This window comes from Anabrus simplex, chromosome 2 (genome assembly GCF_040414725.1).
Source record: "Anabrus simplex isolate iqAnaSimp1 chromosome 2, ASM4041472v1, whole genome shotgun sequence".
Lineage (NCBI taxonomy): Eukaryota > Metazoa > Arthropoda > Insecta > Orthoptera > Tettigoniidae > Anabrus > Anabrus simplex.
Window position 1 is genome coordinate 989,673,618 of NC_090266.1, and position 20,123 is coordinate 989,693,740.

At 36.6% G+C, this 20,123-nt stretch overlaps 1 protein-coding gene across 3 annotated transcripts in view; it reads right to left on the reverse strand.

Annotated features, from left to right (window-relative positions):
- The window catches only part of LOC136863234 (CD151 antigen), a 438,193-nt gene that overhangs the window by 4,007 nt on the left and 414,063 nt on the right, over positions 1-20,123 (reverse strand). For all 3 annotated transcript variants that reach the window (XM_067139609.2, XM_067139612.2, XM_067139611.2), the window contains exons 4-5: positions 17,118-17,291; positions 9,514-9,672 (exon numbers count right to left, since the gene is read on the reverse strand). In XM_067139609.2, coding sequence (XP_066995710.1) covers positions 9,514-9,672; positions 17,118-17,291 — 333 coding nt within the window. The remainder of the gene's footprint in view (positions 1-9,513; positions 9,673-17,117; positions 17,292-20,123) is intronic.

Here is a 20,123-nt window from a genome sequence, read left to right on the forward strand (position 1 = left end):
ATGGGATAGGAAAAGGCTAGGATTGGGAAGGAAGCAGCCGTGGCCTTAATTAAGGTACAACCTCAGCATTTTCCTGGTGTGAAAATGGGACAACACGGAAAACCATCTTCAGGGCTGCCGACATTCAGGCTCCAACCTACTAACTCCTGGATGCAAGCTCACAGCTGCGTGACCCCAACCGCATGGCCAACTCACCCGGTAGATCACAGATCCTCACTTGGACTATGTATAAGTAGGGTAGCATCCTGCTTCATGAATTCACCAATCTCAGAACATATTAAGCAAGCCTTGAACCTATGTCAGTAACGGAGTCCCACTCCCACTTGACAGGCGAGGGACTCCTTGGAAATAACTTGGCGAACGAAATGGAATTTGATGGGGAGCTGTCAATATTAATGGGGCTTATGGAAGAAAGAAAGTAGAACTGGCTGAGTCAGCAAAGAGGAGATGCTTGATGTGTTAGGAGTTAATTGTATTTGGGTAAGCAGAGATAATGAGGAAGAGATTATATAGTATTCTTAACAGATGTTTAAAATGGAAGGGCAGAGTGTGTGGTATGTCTCTTCATCAGATATACTATTGCACGCAATATAGTTCCTGTTTGGCTCGTGAATGATGTGGGAAGATTTAGATGTTGGAGGAATTAGGACAAGAATTTCTCGGTGTATTCACCATGTAAGGGTGCAGATGAGAATGAAATTGACAAGTTTTATGAAGCACTGAGGAACATCGTAGTCAGGGTAAACAGGAAGGATAGGATAGTGCTAATGGGCAATTTCAATGCAAGTGTTGGAAATAGACCTGAAGGATACGAAAGGGTGATTGGTAAATGTGGGGAAGATATGGAAGCTAATAGGAATGGGAAGCATTTACTGGGTACTCTGAATGAGGAGATAAAGGCTAAGTAAGGAATGAACTTGATGGATAAAGCTGTATAAATAAACCGGCTTCGGTGGTGGGGTCATGTGAGGCAAATGGAAGAGGATAGGTAACCTAAGAGAATAATGGACTCTGTTACGGAGGGTAAGAGAAGTAGAGGGAGACCAAGATGACAGTGGTTAGACTCGGTTTCTAACGATTTAATGTTAAGAGGTATAGAACTAAATAGGGCCACAGCACTGGTTGCAAATAGAGGATTGACCGGGCGAGTTGACCATGAGGTTAGGGGCGCGCAACTGTGAGCTTGCATCCGGGAGATAGTGGATTTGAATCGCACTGTCCGCAGCCCTGAAGATGGTTTTCCATGGTTTCCCATTTTCAAACCAGGCAAATGCTAGGGCTGTACCTTAATTAAGGCCACGGCCACTTCCTTCCAACTCCTAGGCCTTTCCTATCCTATCATCGCCATAAGACCTATCTGTGTCGGTGCGACGTAAAAGCCACTAGCAAAAAAAAAATAGAGGATTGTGGCGATGTTTAGTAAATTCACAGAGACTTGCAGAATGAATGCTGAAAGGCATAATGGTTTATAATGATGATGTACAATAATAATAACAACAACAACAACATCCATTTGAGTGATCCATAAAATGTATAAATAACTTGTATCATATTCTTGCATATTTTTAGTGTGTAGTGCAACTATAGTGACTTCCAGAACATGTCCGCTTTAACTGATTGCGTTTGTGTTATTTTGTAGTGACTTGCATTTAATTTGACAGTGATTTGTGTATTTATTTCATCATCATTGTACTTGTTTATGGCATTGGATAAGGATATTCTTTAAAATGGATGGAAGTCGGTACTTAATTTATCGTTTGAGTGTAAGATGTTACAAAGGTGATGCATATTTTGAAATCAAAGCATAGTTTAATTGTTTTAAATAAAATATCTAACAAGAATTTTATTAATACTAATGTTATTGGCTTTATGTTCCACTAACTACTTTTATGGTTTTCAGAGACACAAGAACTTTATTAATGTATTAATTGAACACGTAACGTATTAAGTTAAAATAAGAGTGGAATGCCAAACTGAAGATAGTTTATAGGGACATTGTGGATTGATAATGTATTTATGGCCAAGAGTAAAGGATAATTGTACATGTTCCAATAGAAACAACAAATGTAAAGTTAACTTCATAAATTGTTTGGTCATCTTGTCATAAAAATCATAAATATTGCCACATAATTCTAAAATTCATGAAATTCAAGTTAATAGATTTAAGTGAATAACAAATTTATACGACAATAAATGAGTGTATAATTTTCCAACAACAAGATAATAATTATTATTTATGTTTAAAGTTGAACTTTGGGAAGAAGTAATGTTAATTTGGGAATTTGACGTGAAACCAATGTCAAGATTATATTCAGTTGATTTGAAATTTATTCTAAGATTTTAAAAATTGATTTAGTTCCATTTCTCTATCTTTATTTCCATGTCAGTGTCAAGATTTTGCTTACAAGGAGGTTAGGTACTCAAAGCTCATATTTTTAAGTGAAATGTTGGTACTGAACATGTTTGAAATCTCTGGCACATCTATATATTACCTTGTCCCTTCCATCACGTGATAGTGATACAAATGCACCTCACCCTGAGGAGTTTTGTGTTTTTACTGCCAAATGGCTGCAATGTATACAGAAAAACCCCATTAAAACACTCTTCAAGGGATTGCATGTTAACCATGTATTAAGCAGAAGACAACCGCACATCTACTGTATAACAGTTACAAAACATGTTCAATATTTTTAGAATTATTTTGGAAACAGTATATAAACAATATTGTAAAAACTGCATGTAGCGTATGCCAAGATAATATATAGAGTATTTATGTTTTACAACACTAGACCTAAGAAAATGCTTAATTGTTACGAGAAAAACTCAATCGCAGTCTGTCTCGTTCAAGAACCCGAACAATAAACAACATTCTCAACAAAATTTAATTGTGAATTTGCACTCGTCTTTCTTACTGGGATGACTGATGTATCAGTCAGTTTATCCTGATTAAGAATGGTGTTTTCATCATGTGTCCTTAAGATTTCTAAAATATCTGACAAAGAAAGTGCTTTTCATTCAACACTACTTTTAATCACACAGACACCACAGTACACCAATGACAACATAAGACTAGGAAGGAAAATTTTCCAGAACTAAGGAATGTGAATGTGAGGGGGAAGGGTAACAAAACAGCAGTCACAATATCGTTCTGTAAAAGGGTAACTGGAATATAACTTTACAAAACCAGCAAGTAGAGGATAGAGTACTGCAAAGGTTAATGACCTTATGGACAAGCAATGCAAATTTGAACTTTTCTTCCAAGGATTGCTGAAAATGAATTAACATCATTCCACGAATAAAGTGTAATAGGCAGAATTCAAGCACAATATGCGGGGTAATTTTTAAAGGTTTTACACACAAGATCTGCAGGGACCTGAGAAAAAGTACACGTTAAGCAGGACAATGTATTAAGCGGGTGCATATTATCGAGGTTTCATTATATATATCACTCTTGAAGGTCATGTTCTCTTTGACTATGTCATCTAATGTGTTCTTGAGTGTCATCCTGTTTGTGAATGCCACATTGTCAATGTCCAGTGCTATCATACATTTCTGCAGGGCCATCTGCAGTGAAAACACCCAGTATTAATTATTTAAGGGAAGTGCAAAAAATGGTAAATGGTAAAAAATTTTGATTTTTAGCTTTTATGGAAAATTATTATTTGGGAGTTTCTTTAATTTGATGTATGTGTCATTGATTCTGGATGACTAAGTATTCATATATATATAGATTTCTTAATATGTTACTGCACAAGCCATTTCTCCAGATTTCGTGAGCACTTGTTCAGTTAAGACAAGATATCTCGGGACCTATTTGCTCTTGAAGGTGGTAATTTATGCTGATTTATAGTAAATATCCTGCTGCATAAGTTTGCTACATTGGTTACTATGATATTACATCATATCTGGTGTTTTGTGGTAAGAAACATCTTAGCATCCATGTCTTGTAAGTGGCATTACACTTTCAAGTTTGATTTCTGAGAATTTTCCCCATTTTTCAGAAACTACTTATGGCAGAGCACTGAAATATTTATCTCTCATTAACAGTATTATTGTTTTTACATGGATCTACAATGGTAGGGATACCACACACAGTTTGTTCATAAATATATATTTTATATAAATAAATTTTAAGATCTAAGAACCTGAATCAAAAAATCCATATCATAATTTCTAATAAAGGTAGAACCAAGAAAATAGATCAGTAAATGTATTAGATATGAATCTACATCCTACCAAAATTTCATTTTATTGCCTTGGACAGTTCTAGAGAAAATGGGATGTAAATCTGTTAAATTTAACATTATCAGGATAGGCCTTTGATACTCCCCTTAAGTTATACTACATGGTCTTGTTCCAATATTAAAATGCCAATTCATAATCTATGAATTACGTCTGAGTGGTCCGGAGAGTAATTCTGACCATAGGGATACAATTTGCCAATGTTATTTTAGAACTTGTTACTATTAATTTTGGAATCTTGAGCTGGGGGTTACTATGCCATATAGTATCAGATCAGTATGAATTTTCTGGGATTCATAATTCTCAAGTCAGTAGCTACCGGGCATTTACTTTCCCAAAAAAGTATTGAGATTTTACATGATGCCTCTTTAAACATGCTTTCAACAGCACACATTACAGGAATTATTTGAATACAAAATGATTAGACCACATCCTTTTGAATAATTGAAAACAAACTGGGTTTTATGTGCTCACTGGACCTTATATATTACTGGTATATGTAGAATGCTCTACTGTATGTCACAAATATCTTCAACAAAATGTCCTGCTGTATACTACTCCAAATATCTTCAAAAAATGTTCTACTGCAGGACCATAGCGAAAAGACCTTCAACAAGATATTCTACTGTAATGGTACAGTAATGTAGTGGGGATAGTAAATAAACACATTAACACTGGTAATGTTAAATTTTAATATTTATTAATTACTACTAATTGCTTAAACACTACACAGACATACCAGAACAAAACTTATACTACACAGTACACAGAATGACACCTGTATGTGCTCTCTGTGCTCTCACTAGCTCGGCCACACTTTACTACTTACAAACTAAAAGAACCACATTACACACTCTTCCACTACTGTCATTTATACTCGAAGTCAGTTGCACAGTTAATTCATAGCTTACACACAACACAGTCTCATAGTCCTGTATGTTGTACACTGTCCATACACTCACAACAGACTATGTTCACCGTCCCTTGCCGACCTCTCTCATGCTGCATCTGAGACATGAATGTTCACTAACGGCTACTGGACATGAGAGAAACAACTCCTCAACAACAGTCAGAACAGAACAAACACTCACTTCACAGACAGAACTGCTTTCATCGTACTGATTCCTCAACTCAAACTGAACCAAACTGGACCTCTCATATAGACTGACACACACAGGCTGACTCCTCAACTCAAACTGAACCAAACTGAACTGACTGACAGAACTGAACCATTGAAGCTCATCCAGCCTGCTGTTAATAGGGAGGATGACCCTTCCATATACTTTGCAAAAGGGGAAGTTTCCCCAGAGTCCTCTCGATTCCGAATGATCTGGTACTTCTTTCTCCCACCATCAAGAGACCTGAGCAAAATAACGGAGCGGTGACAGTGAGGGCTGGCCTTGTGTGCCTGATTCATTCCAGACTGGTTGCTGTGTGGCAAGCAAGTGGGGTCCTAATTCGGGACGTCACTCGCTGCTGGGGCCATGCTCACTACCACTTAAAATAAAATGGTGGACACCTTCACATTGCTCTTTCCATAAAGCAACTTGGGGCAAGATGCTGTACAATACGGCTCCAGACAATCGATATGTAGAATCGTCCTCCCACAGGGGAGTTCACTGGGTCTTGTGGGTGACGTCTTTGATCCTGCTGATGACTTGTCAGAGGCCCTTGTGTGGCAACCGAAGCTCCAGTGACTTTCCCCACATCCGCACCTCCATCTGCTTCCATATGTCTTCACTATCCACTGGCACAATGTACGTGACTGGCTCACACATCCCAAGCTCAGTCCTTCTGGGTCTCCACTGATTCCACAGTGACGAATTTGGCATTTGTACCAGCATGCAGCTTCATTATTAAATAACACTTGTATGTTTTATTATTCATCCACCTATTCAATGCAATATAATCTTAAAAATTAGGACATTGTCCTTATCAAAATAATAAAACATACAAGTGTTATTTAATACAAATATTTTCAATACAGACCCAAAAGTGAATTTTATCACATGTAATGCAGCTTCGTGCCAGAACAAGTGTCCCTACCAAGTAGGATCCTCATTTTAGTGTCGTTGGTTTGGGCTCCATGAGCAGGTTGTCTTGTTGTGGAGATCCCTCCAGCCGTGCCATTGCCATCGCTGTCTCCATCCTTCAGGTGATTGTCATAGCCCTCTTGAAGTTATGCTCCCTGCCAAGCATCAACCCTTGATGGATCACTGTGTCACGGAGCCCATCGAAGAAGGTGCTGGCTGCCTAATACTGGGGGTGATCCCGGGGAGGCCCATCCATAGTCACATGGGCGTCGCTTGACCTTAGCAGCGAATTTCCATGGCATTTCATCAGCACACTGGGTCTTTTCCTGTAGCTGGACATGGTAATTGGCTGTCAGCCGGTGTCACTGTAGTGTCTATCGAGCATTCCCACAGTCTCGTTACAGGTGGTACCCACCAATCAATACTTATTTATTGCATATATTAAGCTACAGGACCGGTTTCGACCTCATATACAAGGTCATCTTCAGCTGAACCATACATACATATTTATATAATGAAGCTTTGATTAAGATTGTGTTGTTGAAGGAATGCGATATGATGATGATGTACATTTAGTCACATACAAATGGGGCATGTCTTAGCGTGAACTGGCGTATATGTCATTATGAACAATATTGCAACTGTATGTCTAAAATATTATGTTGAAGGTCTTAAAATTAGTGTATAAAACATATCTTTACTCTAACTAACTTATATATATATATATATATGTACAAGATAAATACAATATATAAAAGCACTTCATGCATATGAACATTCGTTCTTGCTTGTTGGTCAATACATCGACTAACTTCCGTATTTAAGTCTTATTTAGAGTTGTACACTTCAGCTGCTATTCTTGGAGTTTATAAGATAACATGATTTGGTCCCAATAAAAAGGCAACACACAGAGCAGAGCTGAACATATTTTAGTTGAATTTCATCCATACATTTGGCACTTTTTTTAAAATTGGAAAGTGTTTTATCCCACATATACACATGAAGACAAAATCTTTTACCCATGCAATCTTATAAACTCCAAGAATAGCAGCTGAAGTGTACAACTGTAAATAAGACTTAAATACGGAAGTTAGTCGATGTATTGACCAACAAGCAAAAACGAATGTTCATATGCATGAAGTGCTTTTATATATTGTATTTATCTTGTACATATATATATATATATATATATATGTATATATACATAAGTTAGTTTAAGTAAAGATATGTTTTATACACTAATTTTAAGACCTTCAACATAATATTTTAGACATACAGTTGCAATATTGTACATAATGACATATACGCCAGTTCACGCTAAGACATGCCCCATTTGTATGTGACTAAATGTACATCATCATCATATAGCATTCCTTCAGCAACACAATCTTAATCAAAGCTTCATTATATAAATATGTATGTATGGTTCAGCTGAAGATGACCTTGTATATGAGGTCGAAACCGGTCCTGTAGCTTAATATATGCAATAAATAAGTATTGATTGGTGGAAATCCTCTCCTATTTTTAATTGTGCAATTTGTCAATACGGAAATGAAGATTATAGATTACGACAGGTAGTACCCATCAGGAAGCTGTGTAGTACTTCCGCTGCCTGTCCATGTAGTCCGGGGGGAAGGTGTCTAGCTCTCTTCTCTGACATCCGTCCATTGTGCATGTAGTTGGTCTGGAACTGGGTCCCGAACTTTCTCCAGGAAGTGGTCCCGTTGTAGCATAAGGGTTACACCTTCATGATGCTGGAGCACCCATCACTGCCGGTGGACTCTGTTGGGGTTTTCAGGGCTCTCATCCCTCTGCTTCAGCCACTTGCTTCCTCTGTCAGGTCTCAAACTCCAGATTCCACAAACTGGGGGATTTCCTTGAGCTGCCCCTCAACCAGTTTGTTAATGCCCTGCATGATGCCACTCTTCACTTTCAATTAGAAAAAGATTCGATTCTGGTTCCAAATTCACACACACAGACTCCTCAACTTCAAACTGAACCAAAATGAACCACTGAAGTTTGTTCGGCCTGCCTTAAATAGGGAGGCCGGCCCTTACAGATACTGCTGAAGAAGAGTTGATTTCTTTATGACAAGCTTCTGAAAAACCTACGTTTCTCAAAAAGATTTTACTTGATTTAAATGTTAATACAGGTTGTATTACTATTTTGAAGAGAATCAAAGCACAATTAAGATAGTTAATAATCCTGAGTAAAAATGTGTAAAACATTTACATATTAAGTACAATTATGTTAAGCATCAAGTAGAAAATAATAATGTATCTATAAAGTATGGTCAAACACAAAAGCAGCTGACTGATGTACTAACCAAACCAATGAATCCTGTAATATCTGAGAGCTTTATGATACATTTTTGTTTGTTCAGATGTTAAATGTATTCATGTCAGTCAAATACCATTTAGAGGGGAATGTTAAGATTCAATGGTACTGTATAATTCTTGTAGATTCCATGACTTTGTTTACCTTATATCATAGACATATATTGTAATTTATTTTTATTTTCAGTCAGCTGTTCTGATTTAGTTTGTACTAGTGTGATTCTTAATTAATAAAGCATGTAGTGGAGATGTTGAGTGGTGTTTGGATATAAAATGGTCCTCACGTTTTATAATGATCAATAAATATCACCAAAATGTTTATAGTTCAAATCCCGTCAATGCATATAGGAATTCTGAAACAAGAAGTCACATCCTTGTTTCACTAAAAATTAGAAGCCTGTGAATATGATTACGAAATCAAGAGTGATGTAAAATTGTACACTAGCTTGATTGCTTTTTGTAGATGTTGTTAAGATAAAGAAGTCTTAAGCTACCTTTTATGGGAGTAGGAGAATTTAAAAGTGGGTTATTACTGTGTGAAATTGCAGAAAAGGATTCAGAATGAAGGTTACTTCTAACATTGGATAAGTTTTCAAATATCCAGTTCCTACATTTCTGTGAAGCATGGAACTGTTTCTATTTCCATCTATAGATGCTCTACCAAATATTTTGGTATATGGACTCCAAACGCCGGGAAACAAACTTGAATTAAATCTACAGCAGATGTGTACTACAGCACTGACCTAAGCCTCCCAAACCCTTCTCTAAGCCATTAAAGCTTCCAGATCAAGATTCTCCTTGATACCACTAAGAAGTATACTTGATTAATCATATATAACATTGTTGTTCCGAACATGAAGAACAGCACATCTAAATTCACTTACTTTATTCTGATTACTTACAGTGTAATAAATATTGCTGGGGTGGTTCCTCTTTCCACATCCTTCGCTTGTAGTTTTACAGCATGAATCTGGAACACTTTGAGATGGCTTCAGTGGAGGGCCCAGCCGCCAGTGACTTCCTTCCCAGTCTTCAAAACGTATTGCTCCACAGCACTTGAACTGGAAGTAAATTGGAAATGTATATTACAGAAGTTTCTCTTTTTATTTATGTGGTAAATAGAATCCACCCTCTAATACTGAAGAGATATGATGCTATTGTTGTTTTAACAGACAAAACAAGGGGATAATCAACCCTATAATGGTGAAAAAATGAATATTATCTGCAGTTTTTAGTCTTGAATACTAAAAATGTACGGTATATGACAAATTCAGAGTTAAGTTTGCAAAAAAAATGTAAAAGACATAGATTTAAAACAGTACCTACATTTAAATTAAGCAGATGGAGAGCAGACACTTACAATGTACAAACACATTACACTGATGAAGGCTCTAACGAAATATTATAGACCTATGTTTTTTTCTTAAGTGTACTCAATCAACATGTGGTTTACACAGTAAGTTGCTGCTTTGTATTTGTTTCCTATATTAAGCTTTTTCTCCTATTAGCTTTCTTACCTCAGTATTTATATGCATATTAAGAATATTTAATACATGCAAAAATAATCCAGAAGTGTTTCTCAGTGAAATGTTATCAAAATGATTTTTTTGTGGTCAAAAGTAAAACAAAAAATTGGGTAGAATTACATATAATACTGGTAATAATCCACAGACCCATGAAAATAATGCAACTGTGATAAACTTGGTGAAAATAAAAAGCTTGATTTTTCACTTTACATCTTGTCATAATTTTACTCCCTTTGAGGCCAATTCCATCCATTACTGCAAATTAATGCTATAAACAGATATTACAGCAATGAACTGCATTTTCAACAAAATATGGCCGTCTTGAAGAAAATTCAATATTTTGGTATAGAATACATCTGTATTTTCGGAACCGTACTTAGGCCAGTAAGCGTTACAAAAACATGAGTTTTAAAATCAAAACTTCTAGAAAATATGTAAATGACAGCACCCAACGCCTAATTGTAAATAGAAAGAACCAATGTACCCAGAAACGAGAGTCTAATCCCGGTATGATATATACAGGTGATGCAATAGGGCTGCCAGCTTAAGGTACTAGAATCAGCATTCCACGTAGCCAACAATAAATTATTAGTGTAGCTCTTTACTCCGGGAGGGTAGCATGTTGTGTGCGGTGTCATTTGATTCATCTCAGCACATATAGAGCAAAAAAAAGTCAAATAGTGAAGATTTGAGAAAAATGTGGTGCAAAGAAGTGAAAAAAACATTGGTTTTTTTCCCCACAAAATCATGTGACATATAGATAATAAATGGCTTCAAGGTTCTTAAAAACACATTAGAGAGGATAGAGCGCCTTGTTAGAATTCCACAATGTCCAAGATCTCCAATGCTGGGAGTTAAAAGGCTTATCATGAGCGTCTCAAAATGACGGTGCTCGAACATCTTGAAGAAAGTTCTGCACTACTAGAGCTACAGCCCAGCACAACTACTGCACCAGTGGTGGAAAAATTTCAAACCTATATTGACTTCATACTTTATTTCAATAATACCCATCACACGGTACAGTAGGTATTCTACGTCAAAACTTGTGGCTGTGACCCAAAACAGCGCTGAAAGAAGAAGTTTCAGACTGTTTATTTCTTTACAAACAAAACAGCTGGAAACATTAGCATGAAGTCAGCTACTATACTGCAAATGCCCAATAGTGTTTTGTCCGCTACAGAGCATATGGCAATCATCTTAGGGAGGGGTGAAGGCATGCACTGTTTGTAATTTGTAATATTTTTATTATTGGATTTTAAACCACAGTAATCATAGGTTCAATATGGATACTACAATATAGTATTATGAAAAGACAGGATATTTGCACCAAATAAGGAAATGAGATTTTTTTAAAAACATGCTATAAGAAGTATTTTGAAAAGTGTGAAAATGTAAAAATACTGGTACTTTACAAAATTTGACTAATGGTAATGGAGATCACTTGGATTCTGAATTGAAGAATAAATCAAGTTGGAAGGAATTACTGAAACGGATTATTGATGTAACACTTACTCTAGATATATGTAACATGCCATTTAGAGGTCATCAGGAGAAATTGGATGAGAGTCAACATAGAAATTTTCTTTCTGTCACTGAACTTGTAAGTAGGTATGATTCAGTTTTATCCTGCTTAATGTGCAAGGGAAATGAAAAGAAAACTACTTATTTAAGCTCTGAAATATGGAACAAATTAATTGTCATGCCATTATCACAGATTGAAAAAATAGTAATATCAGATCTCTAGAATTATCTTTGTATTCTCTCCTCTCAAGATGTGATGAAAGATAACCAATAAAGTTTAATTTTTTGATATGTAGTCAAAAAATATGATATAAATTGTAGTTCAATGCTATCAAAAAAATTAATTTTTCTGGACTTCCTGAATATCTTGGATGAAAATGCACAAGGAATAGTGAATGAAGTGCTCTATTTCTTGGTAGAAAAGGAAATTTCAATAAAACAGTGTTGGGGTCAAGGCTACAATGTGATGAATGTTTTCAGTGGTTCAAGAAAGAATTAAACATCTAGAGAAAACTGTGCATTATGTTCATTGTGCAGCTTATAATTTAAACTTGGTCCTAGACACTGCTAAGATTCTTTGTCTCAATTTATACTTGCCTTGGGAGACAGTACAACTTATACAGAATTTTATAGAAAATATATTGAATTTTCCACCTTTTCAGGACAATCACATTTCAAATTTATGACCTGAAAATTGAGAATCTGTCATGTTTAAAACTATAAGAGTACATTTTTCAGTTTTTTTGAACCTTTCTCAGCTATAAATATTAAAAATTATATTATATACACAATGGTAATTCATCAACAGAATATTCTTTTGAAAAAAACCTTGATTCACATTAAAAGACTGATGTAGTATGCTTTCATGTCTTATTAAAATTATTAAAAATAATTCATTACTTGAGACTGTATGACTTTATTAGCTTAAGTATTATGAGGACCGGGCGAGTTGGCCGTGCGGTTAGGAGGGGGCTGCTGTGAGCTCGCATCTGGGAGATAGTAGGTTCAAACCCCACTGTCGGCACCCCTGAAGATGGTTTGCCATGGTTTCCCATTTTTACACCAGGCAAATGCTGGGGCTGTACCTTAATGAAAGCCACGGCCGCTTCCTTCCCATTCCTAGGCCTTTCCTATCCCATCGTCGCCATAAGACCTATCTGTGTCGGTGTGACGTAAAGCAAATAACAAAAAAGAAAAGAAGTATTATGAGGTGGAAACATCTTGAAAATAAAAGAAAAGCTCCAACACTAAAGAGACTGTCCAATAAGGTGATTGTCAACCCACAATGCACTATCAGCAATTCATTATCACTATATGGATATAATGAATGCCATAAGTGTGATGTGTTGCATGTCTAAGAAATTTGATGAACAAAATGTGGCCATTTACTTAAACAGTTGGAAACATTTGAATTTGTCCTTCACAAAGTTGTTCAACACAAAATACTGAGGACCACTAAAATTACATCTGGGACTTTGCAATCACCAATGAAAATACTTCTAAATTTCTTGATGGAGCAATAAGCTCACATTCTACATTAAGAAACTCTTTTGATAAAGTGTTTGAAGGGGCAAAAATTATGGCAGACTTATGGGAAATGGAGTATTCATTTTTAAAGAAGCCACAGTGTAAAAGTAAAGGATTTTTGTAAAGAATTTTTTCAAGAGGAACAACTTGATGATCCAGACCAACATTTTAAGTTTTCTGTTTTTTGCTTAACCAGCTGAGAATCATATTTACAAGTTTATTAACAGTCCTCCGCAAATTTGATCTGCTAATCTGACTGAAAAAGGTGATGACGAATGTTTTCAACTGCATTATGTCCTGAATACAGATGACTTTTCTAACCAACTTACCCCATGAGTTGTTGACAATTCACGAAGTTCTCATGAAAGAAATTGTCTTCAGCAAAGTTCCTCAGTAAAGGATTTAACAGATTAAATAATAATTCAGAATCACTTGATTATCTTGAGTGTTTGGATACATCAGTGGCGCTGAAATTATTCCTATAACTTCCAGTGACATTGGCTATGGTAGAAAGGTCTTTTGATAAATTAAAACTCATTGAGAACCATACATGTAGATCAGTGACTGCTTTGATTATGATTAGAATTGAATTGGACAGAACATGAAAATCAAATGGCAATCAATCAATCACAACCGATCTGCATTTAAAGCTGTCACCCAGGTAGCAAATTCCCTATCAGTGCACATCAGAGGTGACTGATGAATCTACATTTCATGTTTGCACTCAGTCAATTTCCATACTAATAGATACCTTGGTGGATGAGTTCACCTGCAGAATCGCAAGAAGGGAGAGGTTGTTCACTGCCCAGTATTGATGTATTCACAAAGTAGCACACAAAATGCTGTCAGTTGTATACCCTAATTTTATTTACAAACTGTTATACATTTGTCACACACATCAACAAACCACCATTTTGAACAACTGCCTATCACAAAAAATGAGAAGAAGACTGCACCAGAGGCATGTCAACTACAAACTCAACAAAACCAATTCACATACATCAAACACGACTTCTACACACTTCTCATCAAAACAACTCCAACTAAACAATAACTCCACTCCACCATCATGACTGCCTCCTTATATACAGGGGGACACTAAAGACTACATACACCCCCATATTGTAGCATTTTGTCTATAACCCTGGATGCACAGAGGTGTACATGCAACTCTATGTCCGTGTCCACGTCCACAACAACATAAACCAAGGTCGTCAGAACAGTATCATGCACAACAAGCATGATAGATGCAACAGTGTGTATTTACTGTGGTACAGAAGTCAACATACACTCCGAGTCTGTCATCAGCTGAAGGAGAGATGTTGCAGTGAACACAGTGAAAGTGGTGCGGTTTGTTGATACAGAATTGCAATACAGAATTTGATCGTGTAACATAGACCCAAAAAGAACTGAAATACCACAGGAGGTGAAGAAAAATATCATTGAGCTCAGTAAAAAGGCCTTTTCACTGGGAAAATTTGGGGAAATTGTTAGAAGGAGCCATGCAATTGTCCAAATCATAGTAAGAAACTACAATGATTGAGGATATGTAGAAAACAAAGCTAGATGTGGACGACCACCAAAATGAACTAACAGGGAGCGCTGACATATCATTAGAAAAGTGAACGCCGATCCCAGAATTACAGCTACGGAGTTGGCTGCAGATGTCGCAAATACTAGTGGCAATATTGTTCACCCCATCACAGTACGAAGACTTCTGCACAATCATGAGTTTGACAGTAGAACAGCAAGGAAGAAACCATTCATAAGCAATGTAAATGAACAGAAGTGCCTAGAATTTGCAACTCTGCGCCGAAGTAAATATTCCATATTTTGGAATACAGTGCTTTTCATGGATGAGAGTAAGTTTGACATCTTCCAGTGTGCTGGAAAACAAAAAGTGGGGTGAAAGAGGAATGAAAGTTTAAAGAAGAAACATCTTGTTCCATGCGTGAAGCATGGTGGTGGAAATCTTCTTTTGTGGGGTTGCATGTCTGGAGCTGGGGTTGGGAATTAGTATTTATTGAGGGCATTATGGATAAATGGAAGTATCTCACCATCTTAAGGGAGAATTTTAAACGATCTGCAGTGAAACTGGGACTAGGAACAGGCTGGGTGTTTCAGCAAGACAATGTCCCCAAGCATACGGCCATTATCGTAAAAGAATGGCTACTTTACAATGTACCCAAACAGTTGCATTTGCCTCCCTAGTCACCAGATATCAACCCAATTGAACATATTTGGGGAGAATTAAAGCGAACAATAAAAAAATACAGCAGCAAAAGCAAAGATGAACTGAAAGCGGCCTTAGTGAAAGAGTGGAGTAACTTTTTATTTGTGGACACAAAAATGTTGGCAGAATCTATGCCTCGACGTTTGGAAGCTGTGATCGAAGCAAAAGGCAGCAATACAAAATATTAAATCATGCATGAAAGTGAACAACATCACAGTGTATGTTGACTTTTGTACCTAACCGGTGTTTCATTTGAATGCTCAAGATGTCAGTATATGGAACTATTATTAATTATGCAGTATATATGTTGTATTTCAGTTTGTAACATGTCTGTTTATGACATAGAAAGTGAATACATCGATTTCTTTTGTCTCTTGAAGTGTTATTTTTAGGGCATATAAAGACTTTACTGTCCGACTGTATGTGCCTGGCCAGGCTTCTAGAAGGACATTTCACAACATATCTTCTCATAAATTCTAGAGTGCCTAATAGCCTAAATGTAAAGAACTTTGTTCAGCCATCTAGTGTCAAAGATACGCCATTCTGGATATTACAGTGTGTTGCACAATATTGTAGTGGGTTATACATCGTTTATATAGGTACAAGTAATAATAAATTACATACTATTTATTATGGGATCTTACATTGATTAAACTCATATTAATATATATACAGCACATGTTTCATGACATCACCTCACAAATCGTAATGATAATAATAATAATAATAATAATAATAATAATAATAATAATAATAATAATAATAATAATAATAATAATAATTTGAGCTCGATATTGGCATTATTTACCAATGGGTTAAAGAATATTGTTTTCAAGTTATATCAGTCTATTACACTTGCGTCAGTATGAAAGATGTTTCTCGTTTTTGTATGCTAAATGATTATATCATGGTATTATAGAATTATTATTATTATTATTATTATTATTATTATTATTATTATTATTATTATTATTATTAAAAGTGAAACTATTATTAAAATCATTATTATTGGCTTTCATATATTGAAGTGCATGCTTAGCGTTAGTAATACTTTTGTGATTTCGTGTGTTTCCATCCAGTAATAGTTTTATCTTATTTAAGGTACAGCGGGACCCAGGGACACCCTGCAGATATTTTGCAATAGGGGAGGGCGCAAGAAAGTGTGCTATGCCATTGTACTGGCTAGGAAGACAAGTTTGCAGTGGGGGCACTTATATATAAAAGAAAGTCCTCAGATATGCTGTTATTAATAGTGCACTGTCTGCCACTTCCCTCTCCCACCAAACAGTGGTGTCCAGCAAGGACTTAATCACAGCCTCCTGAGCTACAGGTCAGTATGTAGTTTTTGTCAGTTAATTTCAAGAATGGTCTGACACATAAGAGAGCACCACTGCCATTTCTGCCTTTAGTTTACGTGAACAACCATGAGAAGGATGAGGAAAAGGTTGAGACTATCTTAAACTGATTGTTTTGCCACAGCAGGAGACAACTTAGGATTTGGGAACATTGAAAAGCTCACATGACTTTATTTAAGCAGACTACTGTAGTACTTGTAATCACTTTCAGCACTGAGCGGTGCTAATATCTCAAAATAAGATAAGGCACAAATATTTTTGTGAAAATAAGAATTGTCCATACTATGACTACCTGGAAATAAACCATGAACTTTTAGAGAGAGAGCCTCATTAACAGAGCATACCTCCTGCTGGATCCTGTCAATGGCAGCGGTACGGCTTGCATCCACACTGTAGCTTTCAAGAAATGTGGAGTTGAGATTCTGGTAGAGTTCGTCCTTTACATAGCCCTGATAGATATATGCCAAAATGCCAACCAAAACCTCCAGTAAGAAGATAAGAAGCAGCATGAAGGTGTACTGAAACATATACATATTTATTTTAGTCAAAGTTCAATGCCGTACCTATCAAAGACAAGTCATACAAAGAGAATGTAGCCGACTCGGTCTACTCACTCAGCATCTCAGTTCAGAACTGAGGTATATTTAACACAAAATATCATGAAATAATGCACTGGCTGCAACATTAGCTGTTTTGTCACATTATAAGATTATAACTCATCTGCCTGCTTTAATAATGTTGGCTTTATGTCCCACTAACTACTTTTACAGTTTGCAGAGTCATTGAGGTGCCGGAATTTGGTCCCTCAGGAGTCCTTTTGCGTGCCAGTAAATCTACCCACATGAGGCTGACATATTTGAGCACCTTTAAATACCACCGGTTTGAGCCAGGATCAAACCTGCCAAGTTGAGGTCAGAAGGTCAGCGCCTCAACCGTGTGAGCCACTTGGCCCAGCTCTGCCTTCTTTAAGGAGTTTACTAATGTTTAGAATTTACCCACTTTAGGTCAAGTCTCCTAACTAAATTTTCTATACCACTCTGTGAAGGTTGGTACAAACAATTCCCTGCTGGTTATATGTACTAGTGAGATTACACCGATATCAAAATAATAGAAAACTGAAATTTATTGTTCATTAGTAATTTTCTTTCATGGTAACCTATATTAAAATTAGGATAGTAGCAAGTTCTCTCTTTTATCTTTTTTTTTTCCCTAGCTTACCAAAGGATTTCTTTTAATTCCCTACTCTCCAACATACTTCAACTAATAGTACAGAAGCTTGGGACACTGCTAGAAAAAACTGCAACACCTTAAAGAGTGATGTCAAATTCAAGTTGGGTACAATAGCTGCATGCTGGAGAATTGTAGTTAAAGGAAATTGGCCAACAATTGCCGTTGTACCATTTACTTAGATGCATCGTGTTCAGTCGTGCACTAGAAAGTATCCCATGCATCTGGAAGGTTGAGTATTGTTTACGTGTGTAACAGTTAAGCTATAGCCATGCCTCGAAGACAGTTATGTGCCCTTTGTGCAATTACAGCAATTCAAGAGGGTTCGCATCATCCGACTTTTCAAGTCAGAATAGACATATCAACAGATTCCTGCACATGTTGGTCATGATTCATCTGTAGTGAGGCAATGTTATCAACAGCATTCAGTGGAAGAGGTCTACATCCATAGAACAGGCTCAGGATGACGACTTATCACTGATATATGTCAAGATCAGCGTATTGTTAGTGCATCACTGGCAGACCGTAACATATCTGCAACTGAGATGCAAATACGTGTGGCACCACAGATGTTTACATGTACTACTGGTAACAGTCTACTTGCAGCAGGAAGCCTTTGGTCAGGCTTCCTCTTCTATCACAGCATGCACATGTCTCCTGTGGTATTGGCCAGGGATTGCCTGGAGATTGGAATGGTGCTTTGTTGTGTTGAATGATAAAAGCAAGTTCTGTCTTCATGCAAGTGATGGCTGTTTATGGGTGCAACATCAACCTAGCGAGCGTCATCTTCCAGAGTGTATTCACCTCCAATGTATGGACCCAACTGGCATCATGCTGTGGGACACAATAATTTCATGTTTGTGGAAGGTTCGTTAAGCAGTGCCTGCTACATCCAGGACATTGTTTCACCAATCCTGCTGCCATTCCTGTGACAGGCAGGTGATGATAATGCTTGTTGACATACTGCTGATGCTACGTGATGAGCTCTTTGCTGTGATTGACAACTGCCCTGGCCAGCACAATCCCTAGACCTTTCTCCCACAGAATATGTCTGAGACAAGATAAGAAGATGTCTGACTTAAGTCTGTATGGCCAGCTACTAACCTTGCACAACTGTGAAAATGAATGCAAGAGGTCATGGTGATACAGTTGTTTTTTCTGCCAGTGTATAATAAAGTGTACAAAATTATCATTTGTGCTATCATAAGGCATCTGGAATTCATAGGATTGGGGTCTGGCACTTAAAACACAGATATTATCCCAAGACTACAGAATGTTTTCTACACTTTCTGAAAGTCTTGGATGAAACTGCACAGAGAATAGTGACTGAACATGAATAACTTCAGCAGCAGAAATCCACTCATAGAAAAGGTACTGTCAATTTCTGGATTAAAACTTTAGATCTCCAACTTATGTAGCAACCAGAGTAATTGTATTTAATAGCAAATGTATAACTGTTAGGTTCTCCTGTCTGAGTCTGCCAAAACTAATGTTTTGAGTAATAAATGTATAAACTACCTGAAAAAGAAAACATATGGTAACTATTATTCTTGGAAAATTTAAACATTTTAAATTTTTTATTAAGTATCAGTCAGTCAGTCAGTCAACACTGACCTGCATTTAGGACAGTCGCCCAGGTGGCAGATTCCGCATCTGTTATTTACCTAGTCTTTTCTTAAATAATTGAAAAGAATTTGGAAATTTATTGAACATCCCCCGAGGTAAACTAATCCAATCACTAACTCCTCTTCCTATAAACAAATATTTGCCCCAATTTGTCCTCTTGAATTCCAACTTTATCTTCATATTGTGATCTCTCCTATGTTTAAAAAGACTGCAATACTGTTACCATATGTTTTCTTTTTTCAGGTGGTGATGGTGGTGATTGTTTCTTTTTCAGGTACAGTAGTTTATAAATTTATTACTCAAAATTAGTTGCAGCAGACTGAAGAACCTGACGCATGAATTATCTGACTAGAAACTGAAAAGAGATGGCTTCAGACAGTACAAAATATTTAACAGCTAACAATAAATTACGTACATCACTGTTCTTATTGAGCTAATAGGCACTGCAGATCACACTAAGTGATACATCACACTGGTCTTGTCAAGCTGGTGGACAA